Here is a 16,707-nt window from a genome sequence, read left to right as displayed (position 1 = left end):
AGCCAGCAGAGCTCTGCTGGCTGGGGAATTCTGGGAGTTGAAGTCCACAAGTCTTAAAGTTGCCAAGTTTGGACACCCCTGATCTATAAGAACATGTGCACACTTGCATTTCTTGGATTTTCAAAACATAAATTGGAACCTAAAATGTTAGTGCTACAGACTTCTTGGGCTCCTGCTTCCACTTCTCTTATAACACTACACCTGGTTGTGCCTTGTCCTCAGGTTTAAAACCTCCCCCATCCCCCTCCCTTTCTTTGCTGGCTGAGGAATTCTGGGAGTTGAAGTCTGCAAGCTTTGAAGTGGCCAAGATTGGACACCCCCCGGTCTGGAGTTGCCAGAGTTACATGCTTGAGTTATGTAAGGCAGGCTGTGCACTCCAGGGCCCTAATTAAATAGGATTCCAAATAACGTGGATCACTTTTTAAAACCTACAGTTTCAATGGCATGAATGGGTCACTAGATCATTTGTGATTATTATTATTTTTGGCTATAATTTCTCACTGACGAGCTTCAAGCCTTTCTTAGCGTTCTTACCTATTTCTCTATGTTGTTCTGCCTTCTTTACATTTCACACAGCCACTCTCCTGAGACAGATGATTTTGGCTGTACTTCGGATGAGTGGTGAGCACTAATTTTTGTTGCTATTTCCTTTCTACTCGCAACGATCTATAGCTATTATTAACATACAGTACTGAAACTGAGGGTATATAGAGAAAGTAATTCTGAAACAGTACCTTCAAATAAACATTTCATCTGTTGAGAAGTGGGATTTGACTCATCAATTGCAAAGATAATTTATTGCTCATCCATTTTTTTAGAGTGAGTAAGCTATACTAAACATTACTTCACTCAAATATAAATAACCTGATTTTGAAATATTCATATTAAAATTATTAGAGTATTGCAGTATAGTTTTACAGCATTATCAAAAATATCCATATACGTTCATCAAAACTCAATGTCTAGGAAACCATTATTTGTTATCAGAGGCTGACTTGATTTTTAATCCATGGCTGAAATTTTGATATGATTTGAAAGGTAAATTAACTAATTCATTCATTTCATTCTATATATTTATCATCATTTTATGTTGAACTCAGTTAAATATGTTGTACTACTTAATCAAACTATAAGTATGCAGATGGTAATTAAAATGTGATGTGTCTTCTTAAATACAAATGAAATACAAATCTTGTGTAACCATTACTTCAAAAAAGATGTAAACAGAATCTACATGATTTATACTTAATGAGGCTGGTTTTTTGAAATCATAAATATACAGTATGTAGTAATTGTTTCATTTCTTTCACTTTTATTTTTAGCCAGAGTCCACAAACAAGGGAAGAAAAAACATTTAGCGACTCATCATTACTGGAAAACCTGCAAAACAAACATGTAAGATGCAGAAATACGCTGATGCAAAATAAATAATAACTAACATAAAACTAACATAAAATAGGAGGAGAAAGGGGCATTATGTGTATTCGCCAGTTTCTTACAAAGTAATAAAGGCAGGATAAAACTCTTAATAAAATAAATACAGAATAACAGAGCTGGAGGTCTTCTAGTCCAACTCCCTGCTCAAGCAGGAGACCCTATAGCATTTCAGACCAATGGTTGTCCAATCTCTCCTTAAAAACTTCCAGTGTTGGAGCATTTACAACTTCTGGTGACAAGCAGCTCCACTGTCTAATTGTTCTCACTGTTAGGAAATTTCTCCTTAGTTCTAGGTTGCTTCTCTCCTTGAATAGTTTCCATCCTTTGCTTCTTATCCTGCTTTCAGGTATTTTGGAGAAGAGGTTGACCCCCTCTTCTCTGTGGCAGCCCCTCAAATATTGAAAGACTGCTATCATGTCTCCCCTGGTCCTTTTTTTCATTAAATTAGACATATCCAATTCCTACAACCATTCATCGTATGTTTTAGCCTCCAGTCCCCTAATCATCTTTGTTGCTCTTCTCTGCACTCTTTCTAGAGTCTCAACATCGTTTTTATAGTGTAGTGATCAAAACTGGGGGGAAAAATCATGATTATCAGAAGAGTTAACAATATTTATTTCCTCTTAAGGGCTTGACCATCAGTGAGTGGAGTTTTGATTTGCATAAAAATAGGTCTGCAGTCAAGAAGGGAATGGAACACTACTCATTGTTCTGACTCGTAACCTTTTTCCTACCACTACCCCTTTCCTTCAATAAGCACCTGGGTTTGTTCGTTTTTTAAAAAAACAAAATGCATATCTTTTCTGTCTCTTTCATTTCCCCTACCATCTTGTTTTTCCAAGGTGAATAAGCATTTTTTTAAAAAAACAGATGTTTTTATTCACATAGCTATTTTTGCACCTGTTTGTACTGTACGATTTTTAATTCTAGACAAAAGAACAATTCATTCTACTGTTTTCTGTTTTTCAGCCAACAGCACCTATAATTTGTGAGTTTTTGACAATGATGGCCATTTGTCACACAGCTGTCCCAGAAAGGGAGGATGACAGAATAGTTTATCAAGCGGCATCTCCAGGTAAGTCTTACGCGGCAGCCCTTAATCGCTTTCAACTATGTAAAAGTTTGAACTACCTTAACGTTCAATTACATACTTAAAGATATATTCACATTGAATGGATGAATTTGTCTGGAGTTTATTGTAAAAAGGATGCATTGCTAACTGTAGGCTGAACATTATCCTGGGGATAATGTGGGCTTTAAAAGGATATTTTGGCTTACCACACACAAAGTCACGCCTGTAATAGGCTTTGTAGAATTTCTTCATGCAATGTAACGTGAAGAGAATGAATTTGTGCCGGTTTTGTTGAACAATGCATGCCCATAATTTATACCACCGATCATCGGAATAACAGACTGCTCTGGACAGAAGATCTTGATCTTCAAAAGTCTGTGTGAAAGTCTCTGATTATATCTTTGCTTGGAGGTCAGAGATGAGGAAGTAGCCACTATGCTTACCTTTATATGTCTTTTCCACTCCCTTTCTGATTTCCACTCATTGACGTTTCCTCAACTGTTCAAAGTTACAACAGCACTGAAAAAAGGGATATATGTCCGTTTTTCACACTTACGACCGTTACAGCATCCCCAAGGTCATGTGAACAAAATTCAGACCCTTGGCAACTCACTCATGACAGTCGCAGTATCCCGGGGTCATGTGATCACATTTTACAACCTTTGGGCCAGCAAAGTCAATGGGAGAAGCCAAATTCATTTCACCACCATGTTACTAACTTAACAACTACAGCGATCCGCTTAACAACAGTGGCAAGAAAGGTCGCAAAATGGGGCAAAACTCACTGAACAAATGTTTCATTTAGCAAAATAAATTTTGGGCTCAATTGTAGTTGTAAGTTGAGGACTGCCTGCACATTACCGACTGATTGATTGATCAGTCACTGCTCTGGCTACTGGTGGGTTTGTGAGCCCAGTTTGGAATGCTGGTTATTACTACAATCTACTTTATGGGATGCGACCAGAGACCATCTTATCGAAAATCAAATTCCTATTGTCATATAAGCCGCTTACATGTTGCCTTGGCCCGCAAGATGAGCAGCATATAAATTTAATAAATACGTAATAGGTTTAAGAGCATTATTAATAAAAAGGGGGGAAATGCTACATTCAAATATATAGAATAGAATTATTCATTGGCCAAGTTTGATTGGACACACAAGGAATTTGTCTTTGGTGCATATGCTCTCCGTGTATATAAAAAGACAAGATACATTCATCAAGAATCTTAAGGTACAACACTTAATGATAAGAGTACAAATAAAGAATCAGGAAACAACCAATATCAATATAAATCATAAGGATACAAGCAATGTTACAGTCCTGCAATTATAAGTGGGAAGAGATGGGTGATACGAACGATGAGAAGACTAATAGTAATAGTAATGCAGCCTGAGTGAATAGAATGACAGTGTTGAATTATTTATTTAGCAGAGTAATGGCATTCGGGGGGGAAACTGTTCTTGTGTCTAGTTGTCGGTGGTCAGTGCTCTATAGCGTCGTTTTGAGGGTAGTTGAAATAATTTATGTCCAGGATGCGAGGGGTCTGTAGATATTTTCACAGCCCTCTTTTTGACCCGTGCAGTGTGTCCAGGTCCTCAATGGAGGGCAGGTTGGCAGTAATTGTTTTTTCTGCAGTTCTAACTATCCTCTGAAGTCTGTCTCTGTCTTGTTGAGTTGCAGAGCCAAACCAGACAGTTATAGAGGTGGAGATGACAGACTCAATCATTCCTCTGTGGAACTGAATCAGCAGCTCCTTGGGCAGTTTGAGCTTCCTGAGCTGGCACAGGAAGAACATTCTTTGTTGTGCTTTTTTGATGATGCTTTTGATGTTAGGTGTCCATTTTAAGTCTTGAGATATGATAGAACCTAGAAATGGGAAGGTCTCTACTGTTGATACCTTGTTGTTTAGTATTGTAAGAGGTGATAGTATCAGAGGGTTTCTCCTAAAGTCTACCACTAGGAGTCAAGCTTACTTAATCACTAGGAGTCGAGCTTATTTGAAGAATGAACTTTTAACTAGTCTAGCCTATACCCCTGGGATGTCTGTTAAGTCTGCCATACAGTGAGATCAACTAAGCTTGACCAGGTTCTGCCAATTGCTAGGATATCATTCCCTCCCCCCCCCCAAAAAAAGGCTATATAAGAAAAAGCTGGATTTTTTTTAGCTACACATTTTAACTATACAAACATAAAAATACATAGGGACATTGCGATGGTTCCAGAGAGTTCTTGTGTTGCTTCTCGAAACCAATTAATTGACTCATATTTTTGAAAAGAAAAAAAAAACGGAAGAAGCGATAACAACAATGCAAGAAAACTAAAGCGGAATTTTAAATTCTATTTCATCTCCCTCCCACCCCAATCAAATTACATGAACCAGGCTATTATATGGTAGAAGTCTTGTTTTGGAATCACTCTTAAATTATGAAATCTGTTTCTTTTTAACTTGGAAAAAAATGTAGTGGAAAATATATATGAATGAAATGAAATTGCGTGTGAATAAAATGAAGATGAAAAATCAAATTTCTGATGGTCAAAACCACCAGTTTAGTTTATTGTTCTTATTGATTTGCCAGTGAAATAATAGTGTGTGTTTTGTTACAGATGAAGGAGCATTAGTCAGAGCCGCTAAGCAACTCCATTTTGTTTTTACTGGAAGAACACCAGACTCTGTCATTATAGAATCTGTAAGTAGATTAAATTAGTAATCTGTCAAGGGTATTGTTTTCTCAGCTAAAAAAAATAAGAGAGAAATCAGAAAGGCCTTTGAAGTTTTAAAGTTTTTTGTTGTTGTTGTTGCTTTTTCCCCCCCAGCTGGGTCAAGAAGAAAGATACGAATTGCTAAACGTGTTAGAATTTACAAGGTAATTACGTAGGCCTTTTTAATGTCTTTTGTTTTCTCAGTCCCTTAAAAATGTTAACAGTTTTTCAATTCTTCCAGTTCTAGAAAAAGAATGTCTGTGATTGTACGCACGCCATCTGGGAAATTAAGACTCTACTGCAAAGGAGCTGTAAGTTGTCACTCTTGTTTTGTTTTTTCCAAATGTAAATTTCTGAAATTTGATTGCCAGTGATATTTTCTCAAGGAAGATTGGAAGGAATAAACAGTTGATGACTTGTTCAGTTAGGCCGCTCTCTTCTATGCTTTAAACATACCAGTAAACACGAAAAAGTAGAACCAAGGTTTTGTAATGGCACCACTGTGCCCATCAGGTGAAGGTTGGTAGGCCTCAAGCTTCATTTCCAATTGGGATTTACACCCACCAGTACTTTTCTCTACGACCACATATACTCCAAGGCAGGAATCCCCAACCTTTCAGACCTCAGGGCCACTAAATTCATAATTTTAAATCCCGCGGACCACTAATATGATCTGCCTAATGATCAGCTGGGTGGGCATGGCCAGGGTCATGTTACTGGGTGGGTGTGGCCAATGTGATGTCAGTCACATCAAGGGGTGTCTCACCAGCCTATACTCTCTCCCCCCAGCCACTCCTCACCTTCCTGGCCAGACTCCTTAGGGCCCCAACAGGAAGCAGTTGCTGGAGCTAAGCAGCCACCATGAGAAAGAGTTGGCAAAACAGCTGGCTCAGTTCAAATTGGATCTGACTGAGGAGGAGGCTCAGCAGAAGCACCTCACTGAGGACTAGGAGCATAGGCTTTCCAAGCAGAGGGAAGACCTGCAGGAGTGCAAGGCCAGGAGCCGGCACATGGAGGCTCAGTGGGATGAGATGGTCAGCCAGTTCGAGGCCATGATGCAATCCCACTGGAATGAGGCCCTCCGGCTCTTCAACACCAGCGGCATTTCCCTCCAGCCTTCGCCCAAAGCCCCCCACCAGGAGGCTGAAGCAGACCCCAAGTCGGAATTTCTGCCCTCCTCTGACCCACCCTAAAAGACCCCGAAGGAGGAGACACTCTGTAGCAACACAAACGTTCATTGCACATATCCGTCCCAGGGGTCGTAGTTTGAGGACTCCTGATTTAGTGCAATATAAAAAATGCAAATAATTTTTCTGCGGACCACCAAGATTTTCTCACGGACCACCAGTTGGTGACTGCTGCTCCAAGGGGCACCTACCTTGCTATCCTATCTTTTAACTCCGGAGTGTACATAAACACCCAAAACTTTGTCTCCTGTCCCTTATATGGACTCAAAATTGATAATGTGGCAGGCTCTCCAATGTAATAATTGTCAGGTGGGATCTCAAAATTCAAGAGATCCAATTGCTCTCCCCCACCCCACCCCCGCATCACTTTCTGTCTTATTTCTGGATTTCTATAGTTGTCACTAAATCTGTGCCATTCTTATCCTATGGCTGAGGTTAGGTCTTATCTTTCCCTCCATTATCTTCCATACTCCCATTGTTCTGTCTGTTTCCCTGTCCTGTTATTATGTTGATGTCCTATTTTTCAGCCTCTATTATTAGAACCATTTTATTCTTATTTCTGTTTTGTGTTCCAGTATTTGTACGCTTCCTATTTATTCTCATCTTGGGTACAGTGCTAAGGAATCTCCCAAAATTTAGGAGAAGATAACCTGATCACTAAAAGATTCCAGGTTTTTTTCTGTTTTTCTAGCCTCATTTTTCTTTTGGATAAGAGAGATAAGATGCTCGGGTACCTAACTGCATCTTCACCACACATAGGCCCCAACACTTGAAACACAACTGCCTTGTATGTGGTTGACAAATCTACCAATGGGGAAACAGATAGGGGAAGGAGGGAGCACAAGCATTGGCCATGGTTTTTCCCCCCATTCCTTTAGGGGGGGGGGAATCAAACATAAAAGTCTTATTTACTTACAACGCAAAAATACTCAAAGTTAAGAAAACGCCTGGTAAAGCAACAACTGGTAAATTGGTGTTTTTTTAAACCTACACACAACTTAAAGCTAGTGGAAAATGAGGTGTACTACTCCACCCACACCACCAGATGGTGCTGCTCCATTACGTAAGGCTCTTGAATAGCAGCATTCAATTGGGGGGGGGGGGGATGCTTAATTTAAAGCCTAAAGTTTCAATTCACAGTCCAAAATACATTATTCAGAATTCTGTGCTGTATCCTCATCAATACAGAACCAAAAAACATGGGAGACAATTTTATATGTTTCATTATTGGATGTAAATTTTATTTATTTGATACACACTGCCGCATTCGGATAAACATCTCTTTAAAATGATAGTGATTTAACTAATGCATGCACGTTTATACATTCAGTTCATAGTTCAAAATCGGTTAAAATTGTAAAGGGTTGTTACATACAGTATTGTTTTCAATCAGTTTTTGCATTAATATAAAAATACAGAGGGTTTTTTTGCTACATAATGGTGATTTTTTTAAAAAGAACTTTCCTTATGCTGAATTTTTTTATGAAAAATGGGATATGCATTTTAATTAAATAATTAACTGTAATATTATACATTAAATTGAGTTTTTGTTACAGAGCATCATTTTCTGGCCTACTTTTGTTTTTACTTTTTTTTTTAATGCTCAACAAAATAGATTTTTGTTCAATCTGTTTATTGTTATTATAGGACACGGTAATTTATGATCGCCTGGCTGAAAATTCAAAATACAAAGAAATTACCTTGAAACATTTAGAGCTATTTGCTACTGAAGGTGAGTACAGTATTACTGTTTAATTATAACAGCACAGTAATAAATAATTGAGTATTAATCATATAAATAGATGATAATTGACAATAAAGAGCCGTGGTGGCGCAGTGCTTAGAATGCAGAACTGCAGGCTACTTCTGCTGATCACCGGCTGCCAGCAGTTCCAAGTCTCTCTGGCTCAAGGTTGACTCAACCTTCCTTCCTTCCAAGGTGGGTAAAATGAGGACCCAGATTGTTGAGGCTGACTCTGTAAACTGCTTAGAGGGGACTGTAAGTACTATGAAGCGGCATGTAAGTCTAAGTGCTATTGCTACTTTAAAACCTTACTTCTGTTTTTTCAGCTGGTACGGTGCAGATTAAAAGTATACTTAAATAACTGTCCTTTGTCAACATGCAAAAGAATCACATACGACCTGTGATGTTGCCTCTTTGAAATTGTCAGTTTGAGCCATTTAAAACAGGAGCCACTCATCTAAATTTTGATCATGTGACCACGGGGATGTTGCAGAGGTGATAAGTGTGGAAAACGGCCGTACATCCCTTTTTCCAGTGCCGTTGTAGCTAAACGGACTCAAACGGTCATTAAGTGAACTGTCGTATGTTGAGGACTCCCCGTATTGCAGTTCTGGTTGCTGGTTTAAAGATTCAGAAAATTCAGACAGAATTTCCATTTCAGAATTATGATTGCAAACTTCTAAAAAAAAAAAGAACTTTTTTTTTTTTGCCTATAACCCGCTTGAATCCAAAGTTCCAAACTTATAGAGAAGTCATAGTTGTGGACCATTATGTGGCTGTTTTCATAGGTCTGAGGACCCTCTGCTTTGCTGTGGCTGAGATTACAGAGAGTGATTATCAGGAGTGGCTGAACGTGTATCAAAAAGCTACAACTTCTATTCAAAACAGAGCTCTGAAACTTGAAGAGAGTTATGAACTAATTGAAAAAGTAGGTGGTCCGTGTTGCTTAACTTTATGCAATGAATTTTACTGAGATCTGAATTAATTTTATGTAGATTTTATTATAAATGAACATTGTAGCTTAGCACTGATTGAATATATATATATTTTAAAAGGGGGGGGGGTTTACATCTTGTTTTCAGATTTCTCGATCGAAAGGTCTCTTAATACCTTAAAAGTACTTGACAAGAAACTTCCAAACATGATTAAAAAAGGGAAGTTTGAGGATTTAAATTGTCATTTAAAAGGCACTAACCATAGTTGCATGCAAGATGGTTGTCTCTCATTGCTCAATATCCACCAGAGAAGACTGTCTTGTGTCATTGTCACAAGGAGCGATTGTTTGGAGCTCATTTGAATTTTTTTCTTATGAAATTTTATATTTCTTGCAAGAAAAAGACTTTGTTAAGAAGTGAAAGGTGGAATAGCCACTTCACTGTAATACTAAGAATTTTCTAGTAGTAAGTGCCTTCGTTTAAGGTGTTTTTGCTAAAATACCAGGTCCTGAATCTAAATTATATTTCTTGCTTGCTTTAAGAAAAGGAAGTTAATTCTCTTGTGTTTTTTCTAAAGAATCTCCAGTTACTTGGAGCTACAGCCATAGAAGATAAGCTACAAGATGAAGTGCCTGAAACCATCGAAACACTCATGAAAGCAGATATCAAAATTTGGATTCTTACTGGAGACAAGCAAGAGACAGCTATTAACATTGGTAATACGTTAAATTGAGTTGGTAAACTTAAATGTATGCATCTTCTTCTTGTTGTGCCATATCTATCATCGGACGTTGGCAATCATATTGGCCATCCTATTTTTATCAACAGCCACACGAACAAAGCTGCTGAGTTTTGTCCAAACAAGTCCCTTAGATTTTGAAGCCATGTATGTATGCATATATTTAATGTATACCCACATACACACCGTACTTTAATTAAAATACTTTTAATTAAGCAACGGGTGACAGCTTCTACCAAGTGATCATTACCACATGCTCTAGAAAACTTTTAGCAAGTTTCTGGTTTTTGCCTAAAATACTCTGATAGCTGCGTAGCATACTTCTGTTCAATAACTCAAGGTCAAATGGATGTCACATAAAGAATATTGGCATTTTTATTAGCATGAGAAATTTTGCAAATCCTTTAGAATTTTCCCTAATCCAGCAATTCTGTGACCTTACAAAGGCAATCTGAACTTAATCTAACTCTAATTAATATAGAAAGAGATTATGGTTACACAAAATAGTGCATTGAGGAGGGTTCTATACACAATTGTATTTATTTATGGTCCCAGAAACAATAAATTACCCCTGATTCTAATCTCATTGACTTCATCTTCTGATTCAACTTCCCCTCTTAAAAGAGAATATCCTATAGTTTAACATATTTTTTTCAAATAAAGATAGTGAATGTTGGCTGAGTGTATTCTATAAAAGCAAAACACAGCATGTTATTTTTTGTGTACTTTGTTTATTCGAAATCAAATAGAATTCTCAACTTTCTAGTGTTCTCTTTAAATATACATTCCTTCAAGTGGCCTTGAATTTCCCACCAAACCTCCATATAGTATTTTAATGCCAGTTATTTTATTCAGGCCACAATATTCTTGCATTTTAATATCTCAGTGTTAGGAATCATGTTTATATCTTTATGTATGTGTAATTACAACTTTTAAAAATCCAAACACAATCGCGTACTTTTTTCCCCCTAATAGGACATTCATGTAAACTCTTGAAAAAGAACATGGGGCTGATTGTTATAAATGAAGGCTCCCTTGATGTAAGTATAGTCTAAATTTGTGTCACAGTCTATGTACCGAGTATAGGCTAGTTTAAAAAAATAAATATGGATTAATTATTTATGCTATGATTAAAGGAAGCATATAACCTCTAGGCATTTTCCTTCTTTGATCTAAATATTTTTCCAACAGTTATGCTTTAGAAAATGTTGGTATGAAGCTAGTGTGGGGCTAAATTTTGTCATAAAAGAAAAAAAATCACAAAAATCATTCCTGCAGGACATTCTATTTTGAAATGGAGCTTTGCTCACAGTGCAAGCCACTATTTCTTTTAAAAATAGAAATATTGCTTTTAAGAGGTAAAACTCCCCTCCCAATTGCACAGATGGGCATGCTGACTCTTTCTCATTCTCTCCTGCACACACGGGCATGCACCTGCAGACTTAGAAAATCTTAAAACTCTTGAGACTTGCTAATCTGCTAGAGAGGGTATGTAGAGAAAGAATCTGGGTTGAATACCTTAGCCTAACAGTAAGCAAATAGGTTTGAAGAACATCACGGATGTTAGTTAAACAAAGCAGACTGTACACTTCTGATCTCAAAATATAGAAAACATGCAGTGAAAATTATTTTTTTAAACGCTAGCCTTTGTGGTGCCCTGTTTTCACTACATGTTCTGTATCTCTGTTTGGTTATTTAAAAAGAGAACTTGGAAGATTTATAATGATGGGAACTTTCTTGGCTGCAAAAACATTGTTTTCTATATCACCTACGCTACTTACGAGCTATGAAAGTGAAATGACATTATGTCAGCCTCGTTGCATCAAGAGAGTTTCCCTCGTAGCTCCAAAAATGATTGCATTTTACCGGAATGTCTCAATTTGAAGAGAGATACATTCTCAACAAATCCTATCATAGCCATTAGAATAGATACTGAAGTTCTTGAGAAGGATAACCCGAAAATAAGCCCTCCCCTAAAATATTTAAACGCATGCACAGCCGGTCCATGCCATTTCCTGGGGAGGAGGGGCAAACATGCCCCACCACCACCCCACATGCACCTGCCATCCACGCGGAACGTCCTCACGGAGGCCGCTACCACAAACCCTAGCTGCTGCGCCCCTCCTCTTAGTGGCAGCTACAAAAAAAGCAGCAGGCCCAGCAATACTAGGGCTGGCAAGAATGTGCCAAAAACAGAGACACAACTTCCTGCCCTCTCTGGATCAGCTGATCTGTTGGCTGCGTGCCAAGGTTAAGGGGTCTCTTGCACCTCAAAAATAATAAGACCTCCCCGAAAATAAGGCCAAGCGCTTCTTTCAGGGGGCAAAAAGAAAATAAGACCCTATCTTATTTTCGGGGAAACACAGTAGTACTGATTTTAAAAAGGCTTCAGCTACAGTAGTCTGTTTCTTTTTGGAGGAAAATGCAAAATGCATCCATAATGTATCTTGCAAGTTTGCTTATTAAAGTTTACCAGGAAAAAAAGAGAGAGGTGGATTAACGACTAGCCTCATGTAGTTAAATGGATTTAATCCCCTAGCAAAGCCTCTCAATTGGCTTTAAATTATCCACTAAAAGACACAACTGGGTTGCAGAGTTTCGTTGACAAAAATAATAAGAGAGTTTATTTCTGAGGAAGCAAATATAGATAGAATTTTAGCATACGGCAGTATTACATTTATGTTCAGTGTATAAAAAGCGATTAAAAGGATTCACATTTCCCAACAAATGCAGTATATGACATTGAGATATCCCAAACCCAATTAAATAGGAACCTGGTTGTGCAAGCATATATCAAGATTCATCCTGCTGCTGTTGAATTTTGTACCTATTTTTTTTTCTTAGTCACTTTAATTGTGTTTTTAACTCCCTTGATAATGTATGTTAAATAAAGTCGCTCAGAATAAAATAAACAGAACCCTAGGAACAACAGAGGTGATGTGTGTGTCCTTATTGTGGTATTTTACAGGCAACAAGAGAGACCTTAACCCATCACTGCAGCACTCTGGGTGACGCTTTGAGGAAGGAAAATGATTTTGCACTAATCATTGACGGCAAAACATTAAAATACGCTTTGACGTTTGGTGTCAGGCAGTATTTCTTGGATTTGGCTCTGTCCTGCAAAGCCGTCATTTGTTGCAGGTAAGTCAATCAATCTTTCTTCTTTTCCTTTGCTCAAACAATTTTAGACAGCATTCCTCCAAAATACTTTTGGTTCCAGTTGAATTTACAGTAAAGTTATCAACCCTTATGGGAACTACCTAATGTTTTATTTTATTTATTTATCTATTTGGGGAATGTATATTGCTGCCTATTCACATATAGTGATTCAAGGCGGCTTACAGAATATAAAACCTCATATAAAAACAATAAAACTAATAAAAGAACAGTCATATAATAAATTAATATAATGAAATCACAACCCCCGGCAGCAGCACCTCACACGAGCCATTTAATGGGCTCCATCTCGCTCTGTGTTCCCCAGGCCCGCTGGCAGAACCAGGTTTCGGCGCCTTCCAGAAGAGTATCAGAGTGGGGGCCGTTCTAATCTCGAGGGGAGGGAGTGATGTTCCAGAGAGAGGGAGTCACCATGGAGAAGGCCCTTCTTCTAGGTCCCACCAGGTGTATCTCCCTCGAGGATGGGTCCTGCAGCATTCCTGCCTCCCCGTTCTGGTGGGTCAGGTAGATATGACCAGCAAGAGACAGTCCCTCAGATCACCTGGTCCCAAGCCAGTAAGGGCTTTAAAGGTGGCAACCAGCTATATTAGTGTTAGGCTGCTATCTCTAAAACAAAAAGTATTTTAATTAGTATTAGCATTGATTTTTGTTCAGTATGTACCTAGCTGGCAAAGAACCACAGTCCTTCGCCTTCTCCATCTGGATTGATACCCTTATCCAGGTGGTCCTCAAATTGCTAACTTTTGTTTAGTGACCATTTGAAATTACGACAGTAATCTATTTCCTAATGACCATTATTTAAGTTTAATAACAATATCAGGTTTTTTTCCTTTTTTTTTTCTAGAGTTTCGCCTCTGCAGAAATCTGATATTGTAGGAATGGTTAAAAAACAGGTAAAGGTCGTGACGTTGGCCATTGGGGATGGAGCGAATGATGTCAGCATGATACAAACGGCACATGTAGGCATTGGCATTAGTGGAAACGAAGGCCTCCAAGCTGCTAATTCTTCAGATTATTCAATAGCTCAGGTAAGGTCCTTCCACTGGTCAAGAATATTAAAGCATTGTCAATATGTGATTGTAAACATCAAAGGCTTAAACCCTGCATGTCTTTTTTTCTTTATTTGTAGTTCAAGTACTTGAAGAACTTACTTCTGGTCCATGGTGCCTGGAATTACAGTAGAATTGCTAAATGCATTTTGTATTGCTTCTACAAGAACATTGTCCTTTATATTATTGAGGTAAGAATGGGCTTACATGGGGGGGGGGGGAACCACATCTCACAATCCCCCCCCCCCCCGGAAATCTTAACTGAAAGGTATGGTTTTATCCATTTCAAACATTCCTTCCTATTTTGATTTATGAAACACAATGCAAAGAGAAATCGGCATCCTTTAGGTTTGGTGGCTGCATGATAATGCATTAATATGAACTAAAGCAAAGCCAGGGAATAAATATAACCATAAAGATGTTTTTGCTGTTATTTCAGCAAGAATTATTAAGAAACATACGCCTTAAAATATTTAAATCGCTTAAAACCTCTTTATGTTACTATATTTTAGGGTATGTGCTTCTCACTTGTTTCAGTGACTTAAAACAAATCACCACTATACGTTGATAAATTGCAATCAATTCCTATTTTCTGGATTGCTGAGAGATATACAGTCTTAAGTTTTGTTCAACATCTTTTGAATTTCTCCTCTAACTCAAGGACCAAGAATCACAAAATCCTGAAGATAACATATTAACTGAAAACATGAAATCAACATATTTTCAGTCATCCATGGAACCTTCTTTTGCAGTAGCTACCTCTCCATTTCTAGAAATTCCTCCCTTCCTTTTGTGATTTTTATCCCACTTCTGATATCCCTGTTAAGGATACGTTATTGGCTAAAACATTTTGCAGTGGCAGATATTTAACTTAGACTGAGTGTCATCCCTCTTTCCCTTGAAAGCTTTTACTAGGAAATACATTGCTTAATACATCGGTATTTTTTGTGGCTCCAGAGTTAACAAAGCTGCCCGCAAAATTTCTCTCTTTTTTTTTTTTTTGGGTTTGGATTTTATGTTCTGTTTTTCCGATTAATATAAATCAGTGGGTGACTGAAACTTCAGACAATCTTAGTTTAATTAAGCATCAGGACATCAGTAGCTTAGTAACTATTATTGTCTCCATCTGAGAATTCTAACCTTTTAGCGCCTTTTGCTTCTGAGATGGAAAACGTTGAAAGTCCCTGAAAGGTTTCGAACGTACCTCGAAGTGATCTGCCAATCACTTAACCTACATTCAACTTTTGCAGCTCATGCAGTGGTTAATAGCTTATGTCAACACCAAATGAATAAATGAATGGACAGAATATGCATGTCTTGCAAGGACAACTACCTATCCTGAGCCTCATGTCATTGTTCAAGCGTGGGAGCAGGCAACTGATGGAGGAGGATCTTAGACGTCCCGTTACAATCCTTGGAACCTAGGAAAATCTGCGTAGCTGTTTATTTCTGCCCCAACTCTCTCTTTTTTTCCTCTTGGAACTTTGAAAAACATCTTGACCAATATTTAGCTCAAATAAGTGGCATTTAGTTACACTTTATATTTCCGTTAAATTGCAAAATTCTACTACAAAACAACACTAGAGTAAAAAATGTTAAATTACCTGAAATGCTGAACTAATTGCTTAAATTTCAGGATTCGTGTATGCATAGTATATATTTTGTATTTTGCTTAAATGTTTTATATCTTGTGAAGTATGTTTATGAAGTATGAGTTCTTTAAGTCCCTGATAAAAAATTAAGTGATTAGACGTGTTGTTTTGCTGCTACGGCTGACATTAACAGCCATAATGTAGAACTCTAGCAGCTGGGACAGGTTTGTATGCGTTGGATTAAAATGAACTAAATGCTTCCCGATATCTATTAAATTCTAACAATTTTCTTTATGTTAATTACTATGTGAGAGGTTGCTTTCGGGTTCTCCTCTTCTTTCCCTCTAATTATTAGCTATCAGTTAATGATCTGTTTAGAATTCAGTAGTTGAAACCAAACCCTATAATTTATATTTCAAATGTCAGCTCAGTATTATTTTGTTGTGTCTACGGAATCCCTGTTACGCTTTTTTAAAAAATCCAGAAAATGCAGCCTTGTTAAAACATAGCCTTATGCATTGTAATGTTTCATAGTTATCAAAACATTAATCATAAGCAGCTAATTTAATTTACATAGAAATTTTGAAAATACTCAGTTGATGAGTGTTTTGCACATTCAATTGTGTACCTTCAGGTATGAAACACTTGTAACAATCTAGCTGAGAAATGCATTAAATTAAAATAATGTTTTGGGATTCTTCTTATTATCCATTAGTAATTAGAATTAATCTGTTGATTTAACATCTATAAGGATGGAAATGTACTCTTAAGAAACAAAGGAATTAGGTGCTATGTTACCTAATAAGAGTTTATAAATAGATATCATTCTTCATCATTAACTTTTCTGTGACTGAAAGTTTATATTGTTGCTGTTATGAACTTAGTTGTTAGCAAATATTAGTGATTCCAATCCTTCAGGTTGGAAGTACAGTTGGAAAAAATATTAATTGTAAATGATTTAATCAAGAAGATATATGGTGGTTCAAATTATATAAAATATTCAGATGGAATCATGCCCAAAGATAATGTGGAACTAAAATAATCTATGTAAAACATTGTCTCGGAGACAGCTA

General features: G+C 37.4%; 1 protein-coding gene across 3 annotated transcripts in view; it reads left to right on the top strand.

The window, feature by feature from the left end:
* Nucleotides 1-16,707, top strand: part of ATP8A1 (ATPase phospholipid transporting 8A1) — a 68,737-nt gene that overhangs the window by 33,522 nt on the left and 18,508 nt on the right. For 2 of the 3 annotated variants that reach the window (XM_081958947.1, XM_081958946.1), the window contains exons 15-27: nucleotides 577-621; nucleotides 1,323-1,395; nucleotides 2,407-2,512; nucleotides 5,116-5,198; nucleotides 5,326-5,375; nucleotides 5,453-5,522; nucleotides 8,046-8,130; nucleotides 8,931-9,070; nucleotides 9,655-9,793; nucleotides 10,792-10,856; nucleotides 12,785-12,957; nucleotides 13,838-14,021; nucleotides 14,123-14,233. In XM_081958947.1, coding sequence (XP_081815073.1) covers nucleotides 577-621; nucleotides 1,323-1,395; nucleotides 2,407-2,512; nucleotides 5,116-5,198; nucleotides 5,326-5,375; nucleotides 5,453-5,522; nucleotides 8,046-8,130; nucleotides 8,931-9,070; nucleotides 9,655-9,793; nucleotides 10,792-10,856; nucleotides 12,785-12,957; nucleotides 13,838-14,021; nucleotides 14,123-14,233 — 1,324 coding nt within the window. The remainder of the gene's footprint in view (nucleotides 1-576; nucleotides 622-1,322; nucleotides 1,396-2,406; nucleotides 2,513-5,115; nucleotides 5,199-5,325; nucleotides 5,376-5,452; nucleotides 5,523-8,045; nucleotides 8,131-8,930; nucleotides 9,071-9,654; nucleotides 9,794-10,791; nucleotides 10,857-12,784; nucleotides 12,958-13,837; nucleotides 14,022-14,122; nucleotides 14,234-16,707) is intronic. The other variant, XM_081958948.1, reaches the window with a different exon arrangement.

This window comes from Natrix helvetica (genome assembly GCF_964273705.1).
Source record: "Natrix helvetica genome assembly, chromosome: 7".
Lineage (NCBI taxonomy): Eukaryota > Metazoa > Chordata > Lepidosauria > Squamata > Natricidae > Natrix > Natrix helvetica.
This window is presented reverse-complemented; position numbering and strand designations above follow the sequence as displayed.